This window comes from Cryptotermes secundus, unplaced genomic scaffold (assembly GCF_002891405.2).
Source record: "Cryptotermes secundus unplaced genomic scaffold, Csec_1.0 scaffold374, whole genome shotgun sequence".
Lineage (NCBI taxonomy): Eukaryota > Metazoa > Arthropoda > Insecta > Blattodea > Kalotermitidae > Cryptotermes > Cryptotermes secundus.
In genome coordinates this window covers 84,713-110,362 of record NW_019741302.1, presented here as the reverse complement: position 1 = coordinate 110,362, position 25,650 = coordinate 84,713, and the positions used below count along the sequence as shown (strand labels likewise).

General features: G+C 37.7%; 1 protein-coding gene across 9 annotated transcripts in view; it reads left to right on the top strand.

Moving 5' to 3' along the window:
• The window catches only part of LOC111872699 (period circadian protein), a 101,243-nt gene extending 80,890 nt beyond the window's left edge, over window positions 1–20,353 (top strand). For 8 of the 9 annotated variants that reach the window (XM_023866839.2, XM_023866837.2, XM_023866836.2 and 5 more), the window contains exons 20-23: window positions 1,883–2,158; window positions 5,990–6,049; window positions 9,752–10,063; window positions 17,243–20,353. In XM_023866839.2, coding sequence (XP_023722607.1) covers window positions 1,883–2,158; window positions 5,990–6,049; window positions 9,752–10,063; window positions 17,243–17,332 — 738 coding nt within the window. In that variant the 3' untranslated portion in view covers window positions 17,333–20,353. Of the gene's footprint in view, window positions 1–1,882; window positions 2,159–5,989; window positions 6,050–9,751; window positions 10,064–15,897; window positions 15,950–17,242 lie in introns of all 9 variants that reach the window. The other variant, XM_023866845.2, reaches the window with a different exon arrangement.
• Window positions 20,354–25,650: the final 5,297 nt, after the last annotated feature.

Genomic DNA, 25,650 nt, shown 5'->3' with positions numbered 1-25,650 from the left:
TGCGAGAGGCCATTCTACGAGTGGACAGATGCGGACTTCTCTGAACCATCTCAAGAATGTTCTCTCATGTGTTTCTTATTCGTACATCCTCCCTTTCAGAGTGCACAGAAACACTCTGAAGAGAACCAGTATCACGCAATATCTGGTGAATTCGCATAAATACACTTCGAGATGGAATCCGTTGATCCATTGGCATTCTTCAACAGCAGCACGTGCATTGCCACCACAAAGTCCATACACAAAATGCATATCACAATATTCCACATGTGAAAACAAAAGGAATTTCAGCAACTCCACACAACTAATTTACCATCCATTCACAATACGGCCGCAGCATACCCTGAAGGTAGCACATAAGCTTACGGCTAGTGTGAATCACCACACTCAAGGACAAACATAGATAAGACTTCTCAGCTGACAGGTACAGTGCGTTGACCCCACCAGAAGACCACACTTTTCTCGGGCCATTATCTCCGTAACCCTTCAACTTTGGACATAGATGTTTTGGGTTATATTGGCATACTTTAACATAAGGAACACCCTCCCGAAGTCTGGCACATTCCTCCTGGGACACTTTGTATATATGCAGTGAAATCCAGCTGAGGCCCTGTATAAACAGTGTATTATGTTCTCATATTAATAAACTTTTATTTAATAAATAACCTGCATGTAATGAAAGAAATTTTTGACCATTTACAACTCATACCTCAATTTTCAAGGATTTTGATTACAGCAAGAGCCAATATTCATGTTGCCTCTCTGTCAGAAATCATTACCACACACCTAATATCTTCGGCAAGTAATTTCACATATTGAACATGCACTGAAATGGTGACATTTATGGTATTGTAGCATATTTTGCGTGTCACGCTACAAATAAATTCACGTGGGTCTCAAATTCCATAGAACCCTTTATTGGACACTTATACAACCACACGCTTTACAATCGTTATCCTACACAATTTCTCAGCGATACTGGACTCTCTTCTCTGGCGGATGTTCAAGACACTCTTCTTCGAAGGCTGGGCAAAGACTCACTTCTTAGGTGGCTGGACAAAGACTCACTTCTTGGATGGCTGGACAAAGACTGACTGTGCGAATGCATTCAACCCCGCTATATAACCTCGGTCGCTGCTGTGCAACGAACCCTCTGTTATAACCATGGAGACTCCTATTAGAACTACAATGGAGCGACTGTTGTTTCCTATGCAACGGTCTATTCTAGCGTTTCCATAGAAGTGACTCTTCTGGATTCCTGGCACGTTACAGTATTATAGTTTTTCTTCGTTATGGTTCTATCAATGTTTATGTCATATGCCAGTAATTAGTTGAGAACTGAATTTGTTATGACTGATTGTGTAATTGTATTTGTATAGCAAGGTTATTTCTTTCATATTTATTTAATGTCATTAATTGTGCTAGATATTAATTGAATGTTATTGATTATACTATAATTGTGGTTATGTAATTTATTTGTGTAGAAACAAGTTATTAACCGCTTATACATGTATAAAGATATTATTTTATTATTACTACAGTAAGCCATGTAAGAAGATGAATATTTCTTGATGTAATTTTGGATAACCCCCATTTAGTGAACCCCCCTGTTTAGTGTAGGAAAAGCCATTCCCTGTGAGATTCACTGCAGTGTTATTACACTTTATCTAAATTCATCTGCATTGCACATTATAACTTTAGATTCGAACTGTAACCAACCCCAAGAAAAGATTGCAAACAGTTCTAAATTCTAACTGTTTACATATCCATAAGTTCTTTACGTTTTCGTCTTTTATCTTATACAATAAAAAGACCTACAAAAAATTGTGCTCTGTTGGAACTTTTTTAATTTTAATTTTAACATTTGCCATCCTAATGTTCTCAGGGTATGAGTGAGTCATCTAAGAAGGAAAAGTCACTCTGTTCTCCAGATGGTGGACGGACATCACCAAATGATGACGAGAAAGTATTAAAGGGTGAAGATGGTATAAGAGATACTGGGAGCATTGGAAGGGTGTTCAGTGTAGTTCGTGATGTAGAGGGAACTGGTGATGACTCTAGTAACTCGTCATTTTATTCATTCCTCAAGACAGATAAATCTGATACAAGCATGAAGAGCTTATCTGAATATGCCAGTGCTAGTGCTTTGAGGAAGACTGAGGTAAGCACAACGAAAATTGAAATATATGAGCTTTCATTTATTTATCTTCCTTTTTAGAACTTACCTTAGCAATTTCTTTCTTTGTACAATTTAAAACCATACTGAATTGTGCAATTTTTATATTTGGATTACATAATTTTCATGTCAATTTGTACATTATCTTTATAAAATGTGTAGGATAAAACTTTTTATCATTAGAAGTTAAGAATAGGAAAGCATTAGGTACTCAGTATGAACAAATGCAGTTAATGAAGCAAAATTTGAAGAGAGTGGTCTTCTGATTTGTAACACCATGTAGTTCAGAGAATAGCCAGCATCTTGGAGCAATATATGTTGTACATCACCTGCATCTTCAGTTCAGGATTGAAGAATAAGCCAAGAGAGAAACCAGCAGAAGCACGCTGAGTGCACCACGCATGGAAAATTCTTCGTGCATGCTCCTGCTGGTTTCTAGCTTGGCTTACTTTTCAACCCTAAAGTTGGAGGTGATATATTTTTCAAAAACATCAGCCTTTCTCCACCATGCCCTGTGTTACAACTCAGAAGACCATATTCATCACAGCCACCATTGTGAAAACCTCAGATCAAGTGAAACAGAATTTGTGCTTCACTACATTCCCAGACACTTCAACACAAACACAGAATTGAGTGTCCCATTTATCATGATCACATGAAATAACTCTTCTATTTAGCATCAAATAGAAATTTTTTTGTGTAAAGGTTGTCCAGTTTCGAGGGGGGCACATGATATTATATGCAATTTTTTTATAACATATTTTGTTAATGAGGTATCAAGGTCACTAGCACATTGTTAAATGGCACCCTAGGCCATGCCATAGGTCAGGCGGTTAATCGCTGGCTTCCCACTGCAGCAGCTGTCTTCGAGCCAAGGTCAGGACATGTGGGATTTGTAATGGACAAAGTGGCGCTGGGGCAGGTTTTCTCCTAGTACTTCATTCCACCAACTGCTCCACAGTCACCATCATCATCTGGGGCTGGTACAGTGGGCCAGTAGTGGCCACAGTACCAAGTGGAATCAGTCTCACCCAGCTGAATGGCACCCTATATTTTTTATTTGGCAAATACCATGATCACAAAGTACCATTTTGATTAAGAGAACTTGACAATGTGCAGCAGAAATCAAATATTTGAAAACTTGGTGAAGGTGGTATGAAGTAACCTTCCTAATTTTATTTTAATTGCTAGTGGAGTGGGACTAAGTCCCTTGTACTGCGGCCACTTCTGGCCTATTGTACCCGCCCCAGATGATAGGTGAGGGTGATTGTGGAGCAATTGGTGGAATGAAGATTGGCAGGGGAAACCGAAGTATTCAGGGAAAACCTGCCCCAGCACCACCTTGTCTACCACAAATCCCACTTGACCAGACCCAGGATCGAACCAAAGCTGCCATGGTGGGATGCCAACGACTAACTGCTTGAGCTATGGCGTGGCCTTGCAAGTAACCTTCCTAAGTAAGAAGTTGCCTTGTCTGACTGTGTCATTCTCATTATATGCAACATGCTGCATGTCTCATGCTTCATAGTTATAGTCATTTGTGTTTTTTAAACAAAGATTTCCTCAGTGTCAGTGACATAATCAAGTTCTCATTAAACACTGCTGTTGCAAATCAATCGTTTGTCCATCTGTCCGTCCAACATTGTTAAGGACACTTTTCAGCTAGAACTTTGAATCATGGTGTACAGTAATGAAGAAAAAGATGAAATGCTCCCTGTGTATGGTGACTATTGAAGAAATTAAGTCAGAGTGCAGCAGCCATACATGGTGAGAGACCCTGAAATGACTACTACCTCAGCAGATGTTGTCTTGTCCTACCTCTCTGAGGCAGGAGGTATTAATTCTTTGGGGTGGATTTGGTATTAAAGTCATATGGATGGACCTGCTGAAGTTGCCGTTTTAGGTGCAGTTGCAAATAGTCCTCATTTGTATTTTACAAGTTGAGAGTTATTCTGGAATTTCTAAAACAAGCATATGCCAAAATCTTAAACAACACAAGTTTCACCCCTACCATATAGTGTTGCACCAGGAACTGCATGGGAACAATTTTAAGATTCATGTACAATCAGTGGGCAGAGGGTAGAGCAACAATTGCAGACCGATCAGATCTTTTCCCAAAATGTTCTTTTTCTGGTTAAGTCACATTCACAAATCATAAGCAAGTGAATACCAGAACTCTGCAGTTCTGTGACATAGTGAACCTGTGATGGCTTTGAAAAGTTTAGCATAAACACCAGTGGAGTTTAAATGTATGGTGTGGTGTCACTAGAAACCACTGTGGGGCTCTTAATGTGTAGTCTTTGTCATTACTCCAATGACAACCCACTTCTTCGGAACAGTTTGTTGGCCCTGAAAAGGACCGTGGTTGCTGAGGTGTTTGATCAGATAGGTAGCACGGCGCGCGCCGGTAAGGAGAAAGGCTAGTTACGGTGAATGGCTGGTGAAAGGCTAGTCGTTGAGCGTGGTCGCTGGAGCGGAGAGGCGGTAGCTACGCCAGTTGCCCAGTGTGTCAGGTATGACTACCGGCGAGTCCGTGCGGCCTAGTTGCCCAGTGAGTCGGATGTGACCGGGAGACAGCCGTGGCAGTCATGCCTGGCGCAGCGAAGCGCCGATGCCTCCGTAGACCGAGCGCTGGCAACGAAGCCTGCTGGCTGGTGTTGCTTGGTGTGGCTAGCTCGTAGACTGATGATGAACTGAACTGAATCTCGGCGTTGGAGCTGCCCCTTTTTATACGCTGCTCGGTGGGGCGGAGCGAAACTCGAAATTGAGGAGGAAGAATTGATTGGCTAGCGCGTGTAATGACGTAGATGCGGGCTAGCAGCGATCGTAGTATAAATACGAATGTTTGAAGCAATCTGATTGGTTAGCGCGCGTGATGGTGAAAAGTGATGTGAAGAGCGAGCGTTGCAGAAATGCATGATAATGTGGGATGTTCCCACACCACATTATTGGTGCTCATTTTATTGAAGGGAATCTAATGGTGAAAGATACACTACATTTTTGTTAAACATCCAACCCCTTCTTTCAGAATACATACCATTGAGAAATCGAATGTGAGTGTGGTACCAATATGATGGTTAGCCAGTGCATAATGCACTTGTTGCACGCAGTAAATTAGAGTATGCTCTGGTCATTGGTTTGTTCATGGTGGACCAAGGACTTTACCCTCACCTTCTCATGACTCGCACCATTGGATTTTTTTGTCTGGGTAACTGAAGAGAACTGTATATTAGGATCATCCAACAACACCAGCAAATAAATGGTAACATATTGTTGATGAGTGCACTGCTATGAATCCACATGTAATTGAAAGATCAAGGCAGTCATTCATCCAATGATTGCAACTCTGCATTAATTTTAACAGCCAAAACTGAGAGCACCTTTTGGAATTCCTTTTGTTGGCTCAAAATACCAAGTTATTTACAATATTTTACTTCTATTGCATGTTGTTGCATTCTATTACAATTGAAATGAGATTTTGTGTTACTACTTCTGAATTTGTCAATTAAAGAATATGGGGTGCCATTTTAAAAAGTGGTGGTGACCATTATATCTCATTAGCAAGGAATGATGAAAACAAATTTTATGCTGTATCTTATGTCCCCCTCAAAAACCAAACAACCTTTATCCAAAACCTTTTATTATTAAATTGAAAAAAAAAGAGTAATTTCAAGTGATTGGAATAAATGGGGCATTCTATGCATCAGCAAGTAAGATAAACGTGAATTAAAGAAGTTAGCCCTTGAATTAAGCACTATGCCATGAAAGCATATGGCAAGTGGAGGTAAAAGTCCTAAGGAAACATATTTATTTCAGGAAATGGTGTGGGAGAAGTCTGAGAATCCACAATCATTGAGACTAAGACCAGTATTAAAAGTAAGTGCATATTTTTATTTGAGTGTGTTTTATAAATATTTCAATCCAGACTGAGGTAGGTGCTCTGTTGTATTAAATTTAGTCCACTACTAGCTAGTGAAAGACTAACATATCTTACATAGCTGTTCCTAGTTTCTGTAGTAGCATACAAGCTGGTCAGATATTAATAAATGATAACATGCTATGAAATATCCAGTGTTTAAAAGGGGGCATTACAATGATGGCAACAGCCAAATTTGGAAAATAAAATGGGTATGTATTTGGCCACCTGTTGTCTGGAGTACAAGCATAATTCCTCAGTCTCACTAGCGACCTGGGGAACATCTCCATGTCCACCTGCTCCAAGCAGTAGACTTAATTACCTGTTACATCTGTGTATTGATCTCACCATAGGGAACATACACCGTGTGTCCAGGTTCTGTTAGGACTGTGTTCATTAAAAATACAAGACGTGAATTATTTTCAAAATTTCACTCTTTATTCAAAATCTGAATCAATACACAGCTGGAATCAATTGGAAAGTTTTCAAAAGCAGTTACTGTACTCCTTTTGTGGAATCACATTTAAAACTGCGGTAGATTCCCTTTGGATGCCCTGGAAGGTGTCGTGATGGTCTCCTTTCATCACCAGCTTAACTTGTAGGAACAACCAGAAATCAGCTGGAGTCAAATTTGGCAAATACGGAGGATGACCAAGGACTGTGAATCCTTCCAGCCAGCTGCACTATGGCCCTGGGGTTGACTCAGCCTCCAACAGGAATGAGTACCAGAAATTTTCCTTGGGTTAAAAGTGGCTGGCATATAAGGCTGACAACCTTACCACCATCTGTGAGCCGATTGTCTAGAAAATGTGGGAGCCTCAACGTCTCACAACCCTATGGGCCTACATGGCCTGTCACAGGAATAGCTTTACCTTTTTTTACCTTTATAATGATAAGAGTTTTAAAATGGCAGGCAAATTAATCCAATTATAATTAAGGACATTAAACTCAGCTTATATAATTACATTAAAGTGAAGTGTATCTAAATGTTATTCTACAGAATTTCAATAATTTTCAGTAATTTTGATATTACAAATTGGAAAGAAGTAATAATTTCTTTCAAGTAAATCAAAATTGTTACTAACTGGAATTTCTATCCAATTTCCATGTCGTATCTCCACTTAACACAATAAAATGATTTGGAAATTACAATTATCACTCCATCTCCACGAGTTTTATGCCAACTTAAGTATCTCTGTCAGCACCAAATACAGAGAAAGGGTCTGAGGAAGAATTGTATTATCCTAATTTTGATGATCAATAAATTATAGGATTGAAAACTTAAATATTCTCCATGAAATCACTGCATGCAGTTGAAGTCCTATTGTGTCTTACCATTGAAATACTAATATAAAATGACATTTGTTCCACATTCTTGGATCGTATTTGTTACTACTACCACTAGATATTTTGAATAATGGAAATTGCCCATGTCCCAAGCTCGTTACTCACGTGCACACCATTTAGCAGTTCACTTCTGAGATGTAACAGATCCCTAAGATTCTGAAAAAAATATCAGAATTACAAGGGTTTTAAAACCATTAATGGATGGAATTATACCTATCTCCATGCTCGCCATTTGAAATGTTGGAAAAGCAGTGTCACCAATCAGTTTAAAAGTTTGCTGAATTCATGGCAGCCTCGGATGCTAAAATCTGATTTGAGTTTGGACAGCCATAGAAAGGAAGAGTTAAGCAGCTATTTCACCATACTCTGTTTTTTCTGTAGATGGAAAATCTTCTTCATTAACAGAAGTGCAAGACAGGACATATGTTTTAAGTTTAGTTTTTTAAGTCTTGTACAAGTCAAGGAAGAAATATGGATTCTTGAATATCCTGAAATGTTATATCAGGACTGAAACACGACAAACATAAAGACTTACTTAAGCTTTCTTGGAAGTAACTGGGAGCATATAGTTATTACTGAGATCAGTCATAGGGGACCTCAGTCTCTTAGAGGACATGGAATATGGATTTTTTCTTATTTATGTAAGTCTTTTCTGTGCATGCCTGAAAGTAAAACAGATCCATCAGTAGAACCATGAACATTTTCATCAGCTGGCTTCATACTAGGCAGTGTTTAGAGGCAAAAAAGAATAATAAATTATTTAGATTGTGTTGAGCTGTATATCGTAAATAAAACAGAATTACAAATATTTCTTAACCTCTTCATTCCTTTCTGTTACATTTGACCATATTCTTCTTGTTATTTTGTTATAAAGAGGCCCCCAAAACATTCCATAACTTATATAGATGTGGTATAATTTTCAGTTGAAAATTTGATAAGAGTTATATATAACGTATTCATATTTGTGGTCCAGTAGTATCAGCTTGCCGTGTCTTCTCCCATGTGTTATATTGTCACTTGTAGGGGGTGACTTATAGGATGGGTTTGGGATGAAATGATTGGATTTATTGCACCTTATATATTCACACCCTTGGAACAACAGGTAATGCAGTGCTAGTTTACCGTTGCACACACCCTAGAGTTCTCAATCCTCATTTGTCATATCCTGGAAACAGATTTATCACAGTCTCACTGTCACTTCAAATCATCCATGAAGTCATCTTGTCACAGCCTCATTCCTTTCATGCCATTTCCTCTCAATTACCTTGGACTGCCACCTCCAGAACTCGATCCAGTTCCCAAGAATACTGTTCTGTACCCCTTCTACTCTTCTCCTCAAGGTCAAAGTCGAAGTCACATTGCGACTGACATTCCTTCAGCCAGTAATTCTTGGTGTCAAGCCCCATCTGGGGCTCATGATCAGATATTAATTATTACCATTTGACAGTTATGGTCTTATTTTTATGGGCTGCCCTCTCTGACAAGAGGATGGGTCTGTCTTTTGCATATGCTGCTGGCCCTTGCCAGCACGGCCTTTCTTGGGTTTGAGTCCCTTGGGGCTCGCGACCATCTTTTACTGTCTCAGATTTGAGACTTACCTTTTCATCACCTCCTACGACTCGCAAGTTCACGGTGGAGGTATTCGACCCCGCCTCCACGTGGGGGCTCTTCTATCAAGTCAAAGTCAAAGTCACATTTTGACTGATGGACAGTCAGTCAGTACGTCTTGGTTCCGAGCCTCATCTGGAGCTCATGACCAGATATTTATTACTGTTTGACAGTTACGGTCTTGTTCCTGTGGGCGCCCTCTCTGACGAGAGGACGGGTCTGTCTTTTGTATATGCTGCTGGTCCTTGCCAGCGCAGTCTTTCTCAGGTCCGAGTCCCTTTGTACTTGCAACCATATTTAATGTATCAGATTTGAGACTTGACTTCTCCTTTTGTTTCCTCCACGACTTTCAGGGTCATGGTGGAGGTATTTGAACCCACCTCCACATGGGTGGAACCAGGGCTCTTCTGTCCTGCTGAACACCTCTTATAACCCCTTGGCACCGACCCCATGGAAAACACGGTCTCTACTATTGAAGCGTGTTTACTGAACTATTGAATAGCAACGGTCATGTCACAGGCCCCCTAGAAAACACTACCTCTCCATTGTTGAGGCTTGTTTACCTAGCTGTTGCTTAGCAATGTCTATACGTGTCACAGTATCATCAAAGCATAAAGGTTGTACTGGCTCTGTTGCAGTTATATTTGTAGATTTCTTCACAGAAGAACTAACTATGTGATCACTTGGAATTGTGTATCTCAATTCAGGAGCCCCCATGGATGGAGGAGGTACATGTGACTCCAGATCTTGTGTACCGTTACCAGATGAAAGATCAGGAACTTGGAGATGTGCTGCAGGCAGATCTACAAGCTCTACAAAATATCCATCAGCCTTTCCTTGTAAATGACCAGTTAAATCAGCTTTATTTAGACATGGAACTGGAAGGTCTTTCAACCAAGCTGAAACTTGAAGAAGGCCTTACATCCAGCAGCAGCAGCAGCAGCAGCAGCAGTAGTAGTAGTCGTAGTAGTATGGAGGATGTTCTTTCTAATGTCCCAGAGAATGAGTCCCACTTCAAGGTTAGTATCCAAGAAGACTTTCCAGGGTTGGTAATTTGTGCTTGCCAGGGCTGTTAACATTATACAAGTTTCCTACTGCAACAGTTGCAGATATCCGATATCTATATAAAAGCTGTATTCTCAAAAGTTAAAATATTATTCAGTCTTAAGTATGTGAGCTTCATTAAAATAATTTTTTTTGTAGAGGCACACATTGCACAAATAGGACAATACAGTTTATGATAGGTCTAAATAGATGGAAACAGATTTTATTAGGCCAAGGGTCTGAAATGCAAATAATATGATGGCTGAACAGATAATTTTTAAATTTAAGACAGGCTGCACTTCATTTTAAGCAGTAAAGAGGTCAAGTACTTTGTTTAAAATTAAATACACCACTAAGAAAATTTCATATGTTTAATAACAAAACTGAAGTATATTGTTATTATTATTATTGTTATTATTACTGAATTTGAAACAATATTGCCCTCTTATCTCTTTGCTGACATATGTTATATTTTACCATCCTTTTCATGCATCCACATTCAGTACCACCATCCCTTTAATGAATTAATTAAGCAAATAAAAAATCTTTGAATTCTGTACTATAGACGTTTTTAATTAGTGGTCATCTCACCTGAGGTATCATGTAGATTGACTGGAAGCTTGGACTGTATTGACTGGAACAGAAATTTTAGCCTAGGCAAGAGATTATTTGAAACCATTATTATTACTGATTCCACATGTCCATCTGTTAAATTAGATCTGGTTTTTATTTTGTTATTCTTCATAAAGGAAAACAAATGCTGGCACTCATGTGTTCTACCAAAGATTGTGGTCACTCTTAATTGAAGAAACTTGAGCTTAGGAAATGTATCTTTAGGTAGATATGAATACAAATCTTGCATTTATATTTCAGAAATACTTTTATTGAGGTTGTTGTTACCCTTCAGATTTATTTAATTCAATCTGCAAATTTTGTGGTACCTTCTCTATGTAAATCTTTGAAGGCAATACTGAGGACATAAATTCCTGTTCCACATTTGTAAAATCTTTGGATAGTTCACTGAACTTCTTTGATGGTAGAAACTGGCCTGTTCTTTAATACAATTAGGAAAAACAGTTTCTGGGGACTGGAGTTGCAGAAAGTGAACAAGGTTATGCATCTTTAATTTATTCTTCCACAATTGAAGCTTACCTTTGAATGCCTTGATGTTTTCATACAACTCTGTAATAAGCTTATCCTTGCCTTGCAACTCTTTGTTAAGTAAATTCAAGTGACTGATCACATTAACAACAAATGCAAGATCAAATTCCTGCACTTCTTCGTTTAGTTAAGTATTTTTGCTCTTCCTTATCTTAAAAACAGTTGATATTTTTCAGGAAGTAAGTGAATCTTTGCAAAACCAGTTCTCTACTTATGCACCTGATAATATTTTCATAAATTATTTTATCGTGTTCATCTTCTGTTTTCTTCCAACAATCCTACAAAATCAGGAATACTAAGGGCAGTTACTATTCACAGTAGTAACTGCAGTATCCATTGTGATTCATTTTTAAACTTCTAGCACAGTACTTTATGATGAAGTACACAATACAGCCTCTCCTGAGGGAAACCTCCTGAACACGACGATCGACAAGGCTATGCAAGTCAATGCACTCTTGGCAGCCTTGACGCTACTGGGTCAATGCTTGTTCCATAGCCCTGGCCTTTTTCCCACCCCTGACAACTTCCTCTACTTGCTCTGGCCCACTACCTGCTACCTGCTTGCCTGGCCTTGCTACCTCATCTCTACAGACCCTCCCCTCTCCTCTCTATTTATTTCCCATGTGGCCCACTCTCCCTCCATCCCTCTGTTCTTATATAGCTGGGTGTTTTTGACTGATGGCTCAGTCTCCTAGTCACCTTCTCATGCTTGTTCCTCGCTCACGAATTTTTCTACCATGAAGATGGAGGCTATACGTTCTCTGAAACGTCGGTTCAAACAAGATCTACATGGCGCCACATCCAAGGAGACGGCATTCTACCGATTTCTTTTTTTGAGCTTGCTGTAATTGACTGCTTAGTTTAAAAAAAATGGTTTTATGGGGGAAGTATTTCTGTCCTCTTCAATATATATTCCGTTACAGACTCACCATCCATAAATCTTTTCAGTTATTCTGCAATAATTTGCAGTAGAGAAAAGCTTGCATAAACTGCTGCATCATTTAATTTATTATGTGCAGTAAATATCTTCCCTTACTTTATCTCCAAGATGATCAAACTTCCCTTTGTGCATTGTTTCATAGTGGTAACACAAATGTATTCTTTTTGCACTTACAAGTGAGGCACACACTTTTCTCCAACACAGCACTAAAACAATTTATTGGAATACATCTCTTTCATTTTTTAATTTCCTCATAATTCTTAGCACTGACATGGGAATGAATTTTTACTAGATTTTATGAGATTTTACAAGACAGAAATTTACCACACACCTTGTATTTCTTCTCCATAGATAAAAGAGGTTGCAAGGAGTACTCAGTAACGAAATACCATTATAGGGTGTATCTCAAGCATTGACAACCAGAGGAGGGCTCAGAGAAGAGACAGGATTGACACAGTTGCTTGCTTTGTTTACTGGCACCAGAATATTCTGTGGTGTTGGAAGTTTAGCGACTAAAGACATACATTTGTAGGTGATAGCCCTCTATAGTTATCTTTCAGATGGAGGATAATTCCAAACTCCACAGCAGCCACTACCACCCACAGGACAGTGCCATCATTTTCTGTGCGACTTTCAAATAATATAACAGCTACAGAGTCCCAAAAAACCGTGGTAGAAAACCGTTTTAGGTCAATTTGGTCCATGACAAGAAACATTTTTAATTGTCTTAAGTTACAAAATTCTTTGATGCTGAGCTACGCTGCTTTTAGAGTAAGACCCAATGATAGGGCCACATAAAATGAACTGTCAGGCTGCATGCAGCCTGCAGGTCATGTATTTGCAGCCTGCAGGTCATGCATTTTGAGACCCTTATCAGTATGAATCAATTTTAGACATTTAGTAAGACTTCTTTGACAAGCAATGGATGGATGGATGAATGAATGAATGAATGAATGAATCAGCCCACTTCAAGTACTGTCCCTACCAAAAAATAATGTATGTCCAGCTCTCTTCTCAGTGTTCAAACAGAGGAATAAAATGTGATTAGATTTCTTTCTTTAAACGTTATGGTTTAATTAAATGAAACAAGATTTCAGTTAACAAAGCCAGGTGTGTGATATCTGTATGACCCTTAGTGTCTATGCTGAGAAGGTCTTTCCTGTGCAACAAAACAGTGTTCTTAATGCCCTAAAATGGTTGATGATGGTCATATCTTTCTCTAAGAGTGGCAATAAAGACATTAGACAATACTTAAAAACTGGAAACCTACTTTGTAGTTCAGAGAAATGTGTTTCATCAGTTTTAAATATGCATATCTGCATTTTCTTATGTAATTTATGCAGATTTGTTGAGCTTGTTTTCTTCTTCTATTATAGGTGGATAAATTACATTGGGTTTCATAATATGCAGTGATAAATTGCTCTTCCTTAGAGATATAAACAGTGCACTTACCTTCAGTCTGTGTACTTTTATGAAACTACTGAACCTAGTGGGTTTTTGTAAAATTTTAAAAACTGTACTATGGTATTCTGTTATATAATATTCTGTTTACATTAATCATGAGTATTATATTTAAGCATCCTGTTGCACTCCATACAATAAATGATACAATGATAAAACTCCGTCTCAAGTGCAAACAATATATTTTTTGTCTTCGATCTTGTTCCCCTACACTACGTGTTTCGGCCTCAGACGGCCATCATCAGGTGTATAACACTCACGTCGCTGTCACACTGCACCCGGCTCAAAATTTAACATTTAAAACACTTTCCTTGTTATTATCAACTTCGCTTCGTTGATAACTGTCTGGTTTGTAGATTATTTTATCTTACACACGTTAATTTTGACTTTGTTGTAATGTCATGTCATGTCATTTATTTACAGTTCCAAAAAAATCCATAGAGGCATCTGCCTCAGATACAGAACAAGTCAATAATACAATATAACATATAAATATACATACATAATCAGACATTCATCATCGTCAAAATTTAAATACTCAATACAACAAAACTACTGTACCACAATACATTCATATATCAAAATAACATTTAAAATTACATACATGATTAACATATATACATGAGGTGTCAATCTTTATTCCAGCAGTAGTATTCTTCAACAGTATAAAAAGAACTGGTGATAAGAAACTTCTTTAACGCCACTTTAAATCCAGGAATGTCATAAGATAATTGTTTAAGCTCTGGAGGGAGGTGGTTATAAAGTTTGATACCAGAATACCATCCACCTTTCTGAAATATCGTTAAGTTTACCACTGGAAGATGCAAGTCATGATTAAATCTGGTATTACGTGTGTGGACATCAGAGTTTGTTATATAGCAATCTCTATTCTTGACAACCAGCATAAGTAAAGAAAATATATATTGAGACTGAAGTGGCAGAATATGTAACTCCTTAAATAAATTACGGCACGAATCTACATTACGCGAATTGGTAATAATTCTTATTATTCTTTTCTGTATTTGAAATATGATTTTTGCATGAGCCGAACTCCCCCAAAATATTATGCCGTAAGATATTATTGAATGAACTAGGGAGAAATAAACAGTTTTTAGGCACTCCAAGGATAAAAGAGGTTTTAATACTCTAATTATATAGGATGCCTTATTTAATTTGGGTATCATTTGGTCAATATGGGTTTGCCATGACAATTTATGATCAATAACCAAACCTAGGAATTTTAAAAACCTTTAAAATTAGAACTAAAGATTTTATTATAGTGCTATTACAACAAAGTCAAAATTAACGTGTGTAAGATAAAATAATCTACAAACCAGACAGTTATCAACGAAGTGAAGTTGATAGTTTTAAATGTTAAATTTTGAGCCGGGTGCAGTGTGACAGCGACGTGAGTGTTATACACCTGATGATGGCCGTCTGAGGCCGAAACATGTAGTGTAAGGGAACAAGATCGAAGACAAAAAATATATTGTTTGCACTTGAGACGGAGTTTTATCATTGTATCATTAATCATGAGTGCCTACAATTATGCTATCCTACATTGCAGTTTGGCCATGTTTGTATCCATTTGTTCTGTTTAAATCTATCATCAAAAGTCAGTTGTGAAACAATTTTTATAAACACTAGGCCTATAATGTGGCATTTTTTTTTTTAAATTATTTTTTTTTTAAAATTCGCTTGGGGGGGGGGGGAGTTGGAGTCCAACTGGGTCCACTTGGCATGGCAGTCACTGATTGGCCTATTGTACCTGGCCTGGGTGATTATGTTGATGGAGAATTATGTGGAATGAAAATTGGCAGGGGAAACCAAAGTACTCGGAGAAAACCCGCCTCAGCGCCACTTTGTCCACCACAAATCCCACTTGACCAGACCCAGGATCAAACCTGGGCCGCCGCGGTGGGAAGCCAGTAACTAACCGCTTGAGCTATGGCACAGCCTATAATGTGGCATAGTCCATAACGGAATTGATTTCTGTAATGTCATGAAAGTCCTTTATTATTGGAAACACAGTGGATCAACAGATAAAAGGGAACACACTATGCACATATCTGATCATTGTATTCATATATTAATTTACACTGTAATATATAATCAGTACCATTACCCAACAGAACTGAATCTTTGCCCCTTGTCTGAAGGTGGAGACAGACCCAGCCTCCAAAACATTGTATTTTTTTTAATGTTTTTTCATAATTTTCATTTTAACAATGGACAATATCCAAAAAGAACACCTAAAGCAGGATGATACCCAGGACCTTCAAAGCAACTTAAAATAAAGGTAAAAAGAAATCTGATGTCATAAGCATGGGTGATGGATTATATAAATTGCTGAGGATGACATATTGAAACTGCATAATTATTATTGTACTAATAATATCACATGTAGGGGGTGTGCGTGACTTATAGACGAGTTTTGGATTGGATTTATTGCTCTTATACACTTGACTCATAACTACAATTAATTATAGTGCTTTCACAATTTCCACACTTTACAGTTTGCTGTTACACACACTAATGTCCTCAGTCTATTACACTCTCCAGTAGTCATTTTCTGGCAACAGATTCATAAGAGTCTCATTGTAATTGCAGCACACTATGAAGTCTTCTTTGCACAGTCTAATTCCTTTCTTGCCATTTCGTGTCAATTATCTTGCCAAATACCATCTCAAGAGACTCCCTCAGTTTTGTCTTCAGCTGCCTTGGAGTGGCCCTCAGTAAACACCACTTCCTCTGTTCTGTGTTGATTCATTGCTACAGAGACATGTTTACTGCACTGTTGCATAGCGACAAGCACAGCCCTGACCACAGAAAACACTCATCTGTTGTTGTGCGTGTTCACTTCTGTGTGAATGTGTTTACTGAGCTGTTGCTTAGCAATGAATTATCATGGCTTTCAGGCATCATGTCACAATATTATTCCCATCAAACACACACTTCTTACTGTAATGTGGACAACATGTTTTTGCTTCTACCAGTTATCATTATCATCATTTTGTATCTTCATCTGGCCATACAGATGTTCAGTGCTGAATCCTGTACTCTTGATCTTGATTATGTTTTTTTTAACTTATTGCAAACACTGATTTCAAAAATTGTTTTAGTAAAATTATGTTGAAACTAATGTTCATATACATAGTTTTTAAATATATTTTTTAGATCATTCTATTCTCTCTGTCAACTTTTAGCAGTGGATTCTAGGGAAATGTAGCGTGAGGATATAAATTGGTTTCATGTGGCTCAGAATGCAGCCCAATGGCAGACTCTTGTGAACATGATAGTGAAACTCAGGGTTTCTGTAAAATATTGGGAATTTAACTAGTTTAGCTACTATTAGTTTTTCAAGGACTGCTCCACGGAATTAGTTGTTTATTGGATTCAGCAATGAAAAATCACCATCACCATCATCAAGAGTACTGCTAAGAAAAAGTAGATTGAACAGGCAGATATAAAGTGTGATGATCAGGAAGGCTGAAAACTGTTCTTTTATTTCAAGATAAGTATGTATTCTGTATAAATAAGTAATTGGAACATTTCTTGTATATATTATATTATGTTTCTGATATGCTTGCAGGGAAGGAAAAAATGGCAGAATGTAGAGTATGGGAAACTTGTCATGATCTTTGAGGAGAATGCACCTTTCCCTCCACCAAGCACCAAGTGATACATGACAAGATTTGTGAAAAGTAACTTCTGCCATGACATTGTGATTCTGGAAGTGGATGTAAATCCACTTGAATCAGAATGATTCCCTTATGTCCATTCTTCATGTTGCTGCTGTAGATATAACAAGTACACAAAACATTAAGTGTCTTGTATCTCCTGAATGTGCTTACTACATTGATAATGCAAAGTGAGGAGATCAGAGCAGCAACAGAAACGGGATGAGTTCATAAAAAGCTGTTCATATGATTGCAAGATTTATGGTTCGCACAGTAATGACGTTCATGGTTACTGTCTTGTGGTAGATTATTACTGACATTGCTTTGGTACTTCCATAATGACTCACCAGGCTGTGCAGCATTTCGTCACAGAAGACTGTAACTTTTGGTAGGTAATTCGATACACAAACCAATTATCATTTATTTTAATATCACTTTAAAGAGATTGAAATACAGTGAAACCCATATATTTGATGAATCTGTGGGCAGAAAGGCTTTCCTCTTACTAACACGAGGGTTTCTCTAAATGGGGGTTAAACAAAATTATGCCAGAAAACTGTTCATCTTATGAGACTTATTGTATACAATTATGAGGAAAAAATGTTTTTTATACAGATAAATAGAATTAGATATTAATATAAAATTCGTTTGTAAGGTAGGGACATTAAGAAAACACAATGTTATGTGGGAACAGTTTCTGAGGGCAAAAACATGAATATAAATTGTTGTTTTGACCACAGTCATACTTAATCAAATACAAGTTCTAGAACAAAAACTTTGTACAATAAATTCAGGTTATTTATTGAAATAAAATTTGCCAGATACAAGAAAATAATACATTGTCCTGTACTGAGCTACAGTTGGTGTCAGAAAATGTTTGCTAAATAGTGGATTTCACTGTATTTCTACTTCATGAATATGGTTAGTTTCTGAATCATTTTGTTTCTGTGAAGCACAACTTGAAGACAGAAGACTGACGGAAATATGTCATATTGCATGTGCGTGTTTGTGATCTGTATGTAATTATTTTTGTAGTTTCAGGAGGTATGTGGTTTGATACTGGTGAAGATGGTATGTATTGATTTAAAGAAGACTGTTGTACAGATGTTGTATAAACACAAAGACAGATACAAATCAAAATTTGTGTCTTCTTGTTTCATTTCCATTAAGTCAAAAGAAAAAAAGAATATATATATATATAGTATATTTCATGTGTGTTTTGTTGATATGTTTTTTATGTTCAGGATATTTTTTAATGTTAGATTTTGTATTTTGATAAATACTGCACCTAAAAATAGAGCGTGAAAGTGAATATTATTCATGAATTGTAGTTGCCCAGTAATCTTCATAGTCTGATTTAATAAAGTTTATGTATGGTACATTTACATATATTCTTTAGCAGATCATGACCCCTTTGTCACAGTGGCAAATGACGTACTATGATGACAATATTCTTATGAAAATTTGTTCATTATTTCTAGGATTTGAGGTTCTTATAGCAGTGATTATGAAGACCTCTGTCATCTGAGATATAATGCTGTGTAGTCGGTTCAGAGTCAACCAGCGTTTTGGTGGAACATATGGCCTCCATCTTCAGGGTCGAAGAATAAGCCAAGCAAGAGACCAGCATGAAATAGTTAGCATTGCTAACGTTAGGTTGGTGCCTACTTTATGCTGGTCTCTTGCTTGGCTTATTCTTAAACCCTATATTCATCTGAAACACTGATTGACCTTCAGCAGGTTACACAGCATTATATTCCAGAAGATGGAGCTCTTCATGTCCATTACTGTGTTTAAATAGTGAATGTGTTCAAATTACATTTTGTTGAGCTATATTTTAGATTCATGTTTGATAAGTATGTTATAATATAGTGAATAAAAATCTAACAAAGATATCCACAAGAAGAGGAAATTATGCTTCCCTTGTATATATAAGCGTTTTTATTCTGTGACCCCTATATGTCATGTAAGAAAGTGAAAATATTTCAGTCACCAGAATTTTGCTGAGGGAAGCTTTGCTGTACTTATAATTTTTTAGTGTTTTCTGTGGCTCTGGTGCCATTAACTGACAGTGGGCACTGAGTTTCAGTAGTCTGCATACTGAAATAGTGGAGTGAGGAAATTACAATGAATTGAAATATTTCTTTTTGGGGGGGGGTCATAATGGCATGTCAAAACAGAGAGGTTATGTGGCACTGAAAAATATATATTACCTCTGTGCTGAGGGTGCAGTGTATTGCCTACATTTTGAAACAACATTGTTACCCAAAACGTGATCAAGCTAGGACTGAGCAAAACTGTGAAAACTGCTGTATATCTACCAAATTAAATGTTAAAATTAATCCTTTGATCCATTGTTTAGAAGGAAAACTATGTGCTTTGAATGGTGTTTAGGTTCAAAAAGGATAAGATCAATAAGAAAGAGTCATGAGTTAACTCTTGGATGTTGTGTTATGTACACAGTATTGACTCATTATTATTATTACAGAGAATAGGATTAGTGGAAATTTAGAAAAGGATTCCTTTCAAACGTTGTCTTCAGTATAATGGTTAGAAGAAATTACTTACAAAGCTTTGATGTATTATTGCAGAATCCTGCATATTCCTGAAAACTGGTTGGATAGCTTTGAGGTTATGTGCAGTCTGTATGATGAAAGGTTTTTAAGGAAAGGTAATTAATATGAATTGTCAGTGCCTGTTGTTATTGACTTTTATTATTTTAGAGTTCTGTCTTAGTAACTGTATATGAGCACTTCAGAAATTACATTTATAAATCCACAGTTATGAGCAGACCAGTTCTGGGCATGAAGCTAACCACTCACTGCCATCTAGTGCCAAGATTAAGAATGCATTTAGCTAGTTACAGCTCCAGTCTTCCATACATAGTATAGTATAGTATAGTGTAGTATAGTATAGTATTTATTGCATTCAAGCAAATCCAATTACAGGCCAACACCACTGGACACAGAACAAGTCAAATATCTTCAACAAATGCTCCAACAATGGAACTAGTCAACATAAAATATACATCAACCTAAAATATACATAACACTATACCATGTTTAATTGTAAATAAAATAAGTTAAAATTGTAATAAAAACACATTACATAATAAATTCATTCAACTTAGTAGCTTATATATCTCAAACCATAAAAGATCACAACATCCATCAACTATAATGAGGTATGTTTGTTACATGGCATACCATACATCTTCATGGCATGGTGATTAGTTAAGCTCAGAGCTATCTTTACAGGTACTTTCTATTGTACTGTTCTGATATAAGCATATTATACAGGAATTCACAATGAATACCCTCATTGCCATCAGTTTTAGCATCAGGACATAAGACAGGCATAAGTGAGTCACAAATCTTAAGAAAAAAATCTTGATTTGGATGCTGATTTTTCAGTCTCACACTGAGAGTAATTTCAGATGTCTGTTTTTGCTCTGTGCTTTACCATGCAGACTACCCAAGTCACCAGACTCATAATGGCTGCCAACAATAGGATCAGTCATTCTTCTGTCGAACAGAATATCTCTCCCCTCCCCTTCTGCTCATGGTGAAGTAGATATGGCCATAGAATTGATTTTTCTTGAAATGGAATGATTTATGAATTATTGTTATTGAAAAGGGATCTTACATGAGAAAGGACAGATAATAAATACACTTCACTGAATTTTCAGAAAGTGGCTAATATGAAAACCATGATTGCAGTGAAGAAATCTAGTAGAAAAAAAATTTACTTCATCCTGATTCTTGAAATGTTTCCAAATTCTCACATCTCAGTTTCTTCTTAAACAGAAAAAAAAAAATATAATTTGTGCACATCCCCACAAAAGCCCCCTTGTACTGCTACTCTTTTGATAACCCTTCATTTCTTCTTACACTGTAAAGATATCAAGATTTCATTGCAGTATTTAAATAATTTTGTTTTAAAACTGCAGTATTTTACACCAGAAATAGAGTGGTAACTCTATTTCTGGTAACTCCCAGTAACATGTCCGCAGATTATCTGGATTTGCAGATTATGCAAACCTCTTTCAGGAGCATTTGCAACCCTGCTAAGAACCTATTAAGCTTGCCAAATTTGTTTGTCCATTTGTGTGTGTATGTGTGTGTGTGTATTTTTGTCAGATTCTCACCAAATTTGATATTTGAGAATTTTATGAAGAATTGCCCAGCAGTTCCAGTTCTTATTGAGATTGTAAAAGTTTTATGGCCACTGTAGAAGAGCAACTACTTGCATTTCTTCATGTATTTTGAGCATAACTCACCAGATATTTATTGAGCAGAAAAATGTTTTGGGAGAAAGTTGCAGGGGAAAGTGAATCACAATTTTATGTTCAGTACTCTTTTCCTGAAAGTCATACATTTTTTTAGATGGTTGAACAAATCAGAAACTATACACATTTCCAAATTTCTATCTTTAGCGATCACAATGATCTCTTAGTCTTAGCCAGAACTTGGACTATTTATGTTTCTCAGTTATTTGTGAATCTTTTCCCCATCATTAGCATGAATAACTGGGAGCTTTGTATAAGCATAGTACTCTTGCGATCATCTTGCATAGTTCCTTGTTTCTGAGTTGAACACAGAAATACTTGCATTGCTGGCCTTCATTTGGTTACAGGTTTTAGGGGTCTTGCGTGAGTTTTTTCTTTCAGAAAGACATGTATGTGAAGTAATCTCTTTTAAGATATGTTAATTGTACATTGTGGACCAGCACGTGTAACAAAGTGCAGTTTGCATTATTTAGCTGTTACTTCATTAGAGTGTGCCCAGGCAGCTGTCCCCAAGTGATAGCTGTCCATGGAGCATGTTGTGGTGAGTTCTTAACAGAAGAAAAAAAAAATATGGAGAAGGAAGGTACCGTTCTGATCTCTTTCTGTTAAAATTCTCAAATCTTCTGATTTTTTACTTTAATGGTGGTTAGCTCTTGATGTAATCCTGCTCTTCAGTATTTGCAATGTGTGGAAGTGGGCAGCGTTGCCAATGTCCTTTTGAAGGCCATCATATGAACAAAAAACCATTGGCATGTGCTGTTCCCAAATGGTCACCCATCCAAGTGCTGTCCACTCCCCCCACCCCACTCTTCCCTCCAGCAGGTCCCTTGAACCACCAACCTATATAACATGAAGGTAGCATGTACTTCCAAATGTTGACAAAACTGCCCACTTCTATGCAGTGGAAACACCTGGGAACAGACTAACCATCAATATCACTGACACTTGTACGGTACAAGCAAAGGATAAGAATGAAACTTTTGCATGTGGTGTTACAGTTCAACTTTTGAATGTTGTCCTGTGATAATGCATCACTACGTAAAAGTATTTCTCAAGTAAGGCACTAAAATGAAACTGGCATTAAACACACATCATCATGATGTATTAAACTGTATTATTATTGCATCATCTAGTTTTATACAATTAACACAAACTGGTCTGTTTTATTTGATTTTGAAAAGGGGAATTATCTTTGAACAGTCACATTTCCTCACTTATTACAGTCATGTAATTTGTATTTATGCCTTGCCTGACAAGGTGAATTTGAAGGTATGAATATGTTTATGACATGAAAAAAGTAAAGTAGCTCCTGTGCTTAACTAATTAAGTGCTGTGCCATGACAGCACGTGGGGGAGTGGATGTGTAGATCCATGTATTCTTGACCTTGGCAGTAGTTGGGTGTGAGTGGTCAGCTTCATGCCCCAGCCGGCTTATTCCTGCAGAAAATGCCCCTGGTACCCACCCAGATAGGAGACTGGGTGGGCCTCAGAACTGGTCTGAATGACACATAGAAGAGAAAAATCTCACCCCTATCAGGACTCAAACTGTGATCCCTCAGACGTCCAGCCTGTAGGCCGTTGCTATGCTGACTGCACTATCCTGGCTCCTAATAATGACACTGTCAGTTTATGGCATATATATAATAGTATACCGGGAACATAAAGTGATGCATGCTGACTCGTGGAGTGAGTATTTGCACTTTGAAGGGAGTCTATTTCCTACCCTGTCAGGACCTCCATAATGATGTACTGGCTTTTAGTGAATGCATTGTCAACATGCCCCTTCATTTCAGTGTCTTGCCATCTGCTGGGCAGACAGTTCCCTGCTCATGTCTTCTGCCTGCATATTACTGCATATTAAGTTTACAGTGGAAAGAAACCCAGTTCAGCAAATTTTCTGCTTCAGGTTAATGTTTTCTTGTGCTGAAGGAGTAAATGAGCATTTTTCTTGGAAAATTGAGTGGGCTATAGGTAAAGGTGGAAAAAATATTGCAGTGTGCAAAAGGTAAGAGTAAAATGTACAGACAATTTGCATGAAAGGTTAAACTGACCTGTTGAAAGGGAGTTTCGCTAAAGTGAATAGTTTTGGATATGGTATATAGTCATATATTTATTTTTTTTACACATTTCATTATTAATATTCTTGGAACATATAAATTGTTACGATTCCTGGATGGAGTTATGTTCATACGTTTGTAATTAGAAGTACAAAAAGTTGAGAAGAATATATTTTCAACTTGTCATATTTTATTGTCTTTCTTTTAACCCCATGTAAGTTAGAAATCATTGTTTATGTTAGAAATGGTAACTTTTATTCATAAGAATATGAATTATTTTCTGCTGTAGACTATGGTGGCAGCAATAACTGATGAGGTGTAATGGAAATTTCCTAGACTAGGTTAAAAAGAAATGCTGGCTTAACTTACTCAATTTGGCTGCTGTCTCATCAACACAGTCTCCTTGGGAATATATGCAGTGATCCCATTTTTTTTCCACATTTCTAAAGCACCATGGAAATCATTTTCCTTAACCCTGTCAAGTACCGCTTGCAATTCCCTTTGCATGTCAGACACTGTTTCAAGACATTGCCACTTCAGTTTCATTTTCAATTTGGGAAACAAAGCGAAATCACTGAGGGCTAAATGCAGTGAGTAGGGAGGATGGGAAATGATAACCATGTTGTTGTTAGTCACAAATTCTGTGATTTTCAGGGATGTGTGGGCGGGCTCATTGTCGTGATGGAGCAATGTGGTGCATGTTCAGATTTTCTGTTAAGATCTCCTGGAAGAATCCATAACTGATCCCAGTGGTGTCTGCAAGCTCATGGATTGTTTGGTGACGGTCTTTGTTAATGAACAATCAAATTTTATCAACATTCTGTCGTTTTGCTGGTGCTTGGTCGTCCTGAACGCGTGTCGTCTTCAACTGACACTTGACCAGCCTTGAAACGCGAATACCATTCAAAAACCGCTCGCTGGCTTAAAGAGTGTTCTTCAAAAGCTTCATGAAGCATTTCAAGGATTTTGGTAGTGGATTTACAGAGTTTCACGTAAAACTTGATGCAGACACGTTCCTCAATTTTGCCATCCATCGCAGACAAAACGAAACACAAAGCCAAAAAAGCACTGGTGTAAAAACAATGCCTGTTCACAACCTGGGAGCTGCAGTGAGATAGGCGGCAACCAGCAAAGATGTGAAGTCGTGAACATAGAATTTGAGGGATCCACGGCGTTGGAAGCCATTGCTAAACAACTGGTGAAGACACAGCAAGCTGAAAAGACTTAGTACGTGCTGCAGTGAACTGCAGAGTGTGTGAATTAACATTAGTGCTATAGTTACTTGTAGTTAGGGGTTGTAAATGTTCAACAAATCCAGTTATCAATCCAAAACTAGTCTATAGTCACTCCATAAAATCGTGACAACCAATGTCAGGAGTTGGATTGGATTGATCGATTATTCGATAGAAGTTCGCATTGTGTAGTCATATTGCCAACCTACATTGATGGAACAAATGCTGGAATGCCTGCTGGCCGAAATGAATGCCATGGAAGAAAGGATGGTAGTCAAGCAAGAAAGAACGGACGCCAATCTAAGGGAAAAGAAGGCTGAAATAAGAACCGGCCGAGAAGAAATGATGGCAAGACTGGAAGCCAAGTCAATAATGAGAAATTTGAGGCCCTTCGAGGTAGTCTCCTTTTCCGGGTGGATATCCACGAAGCTAGGACAAAGTCCACTCAAGAAGAAATGAAGTGCAATATGGACATACATGAAGAAAAATGGATGCCGCAACTCGCAATACACGCCATTCGGTCCGAGTTAGAGGAGATCAGACATCAGGTGGAAGACGTCCTGTAATGTGTCGACCAAGAGACGCAGGGCTTCCGCAAGGAACTGATTGATAAGACTGACGAAACACAGGTGGACTTACAGGACATAAGGCCATCTGTCGATACGCGGACAAAGAGCCTCCTGGAAACCATAACAGACACAAGAGAAGAGTTAGGCCTCATGATCCAGGACGAGGCGCACACG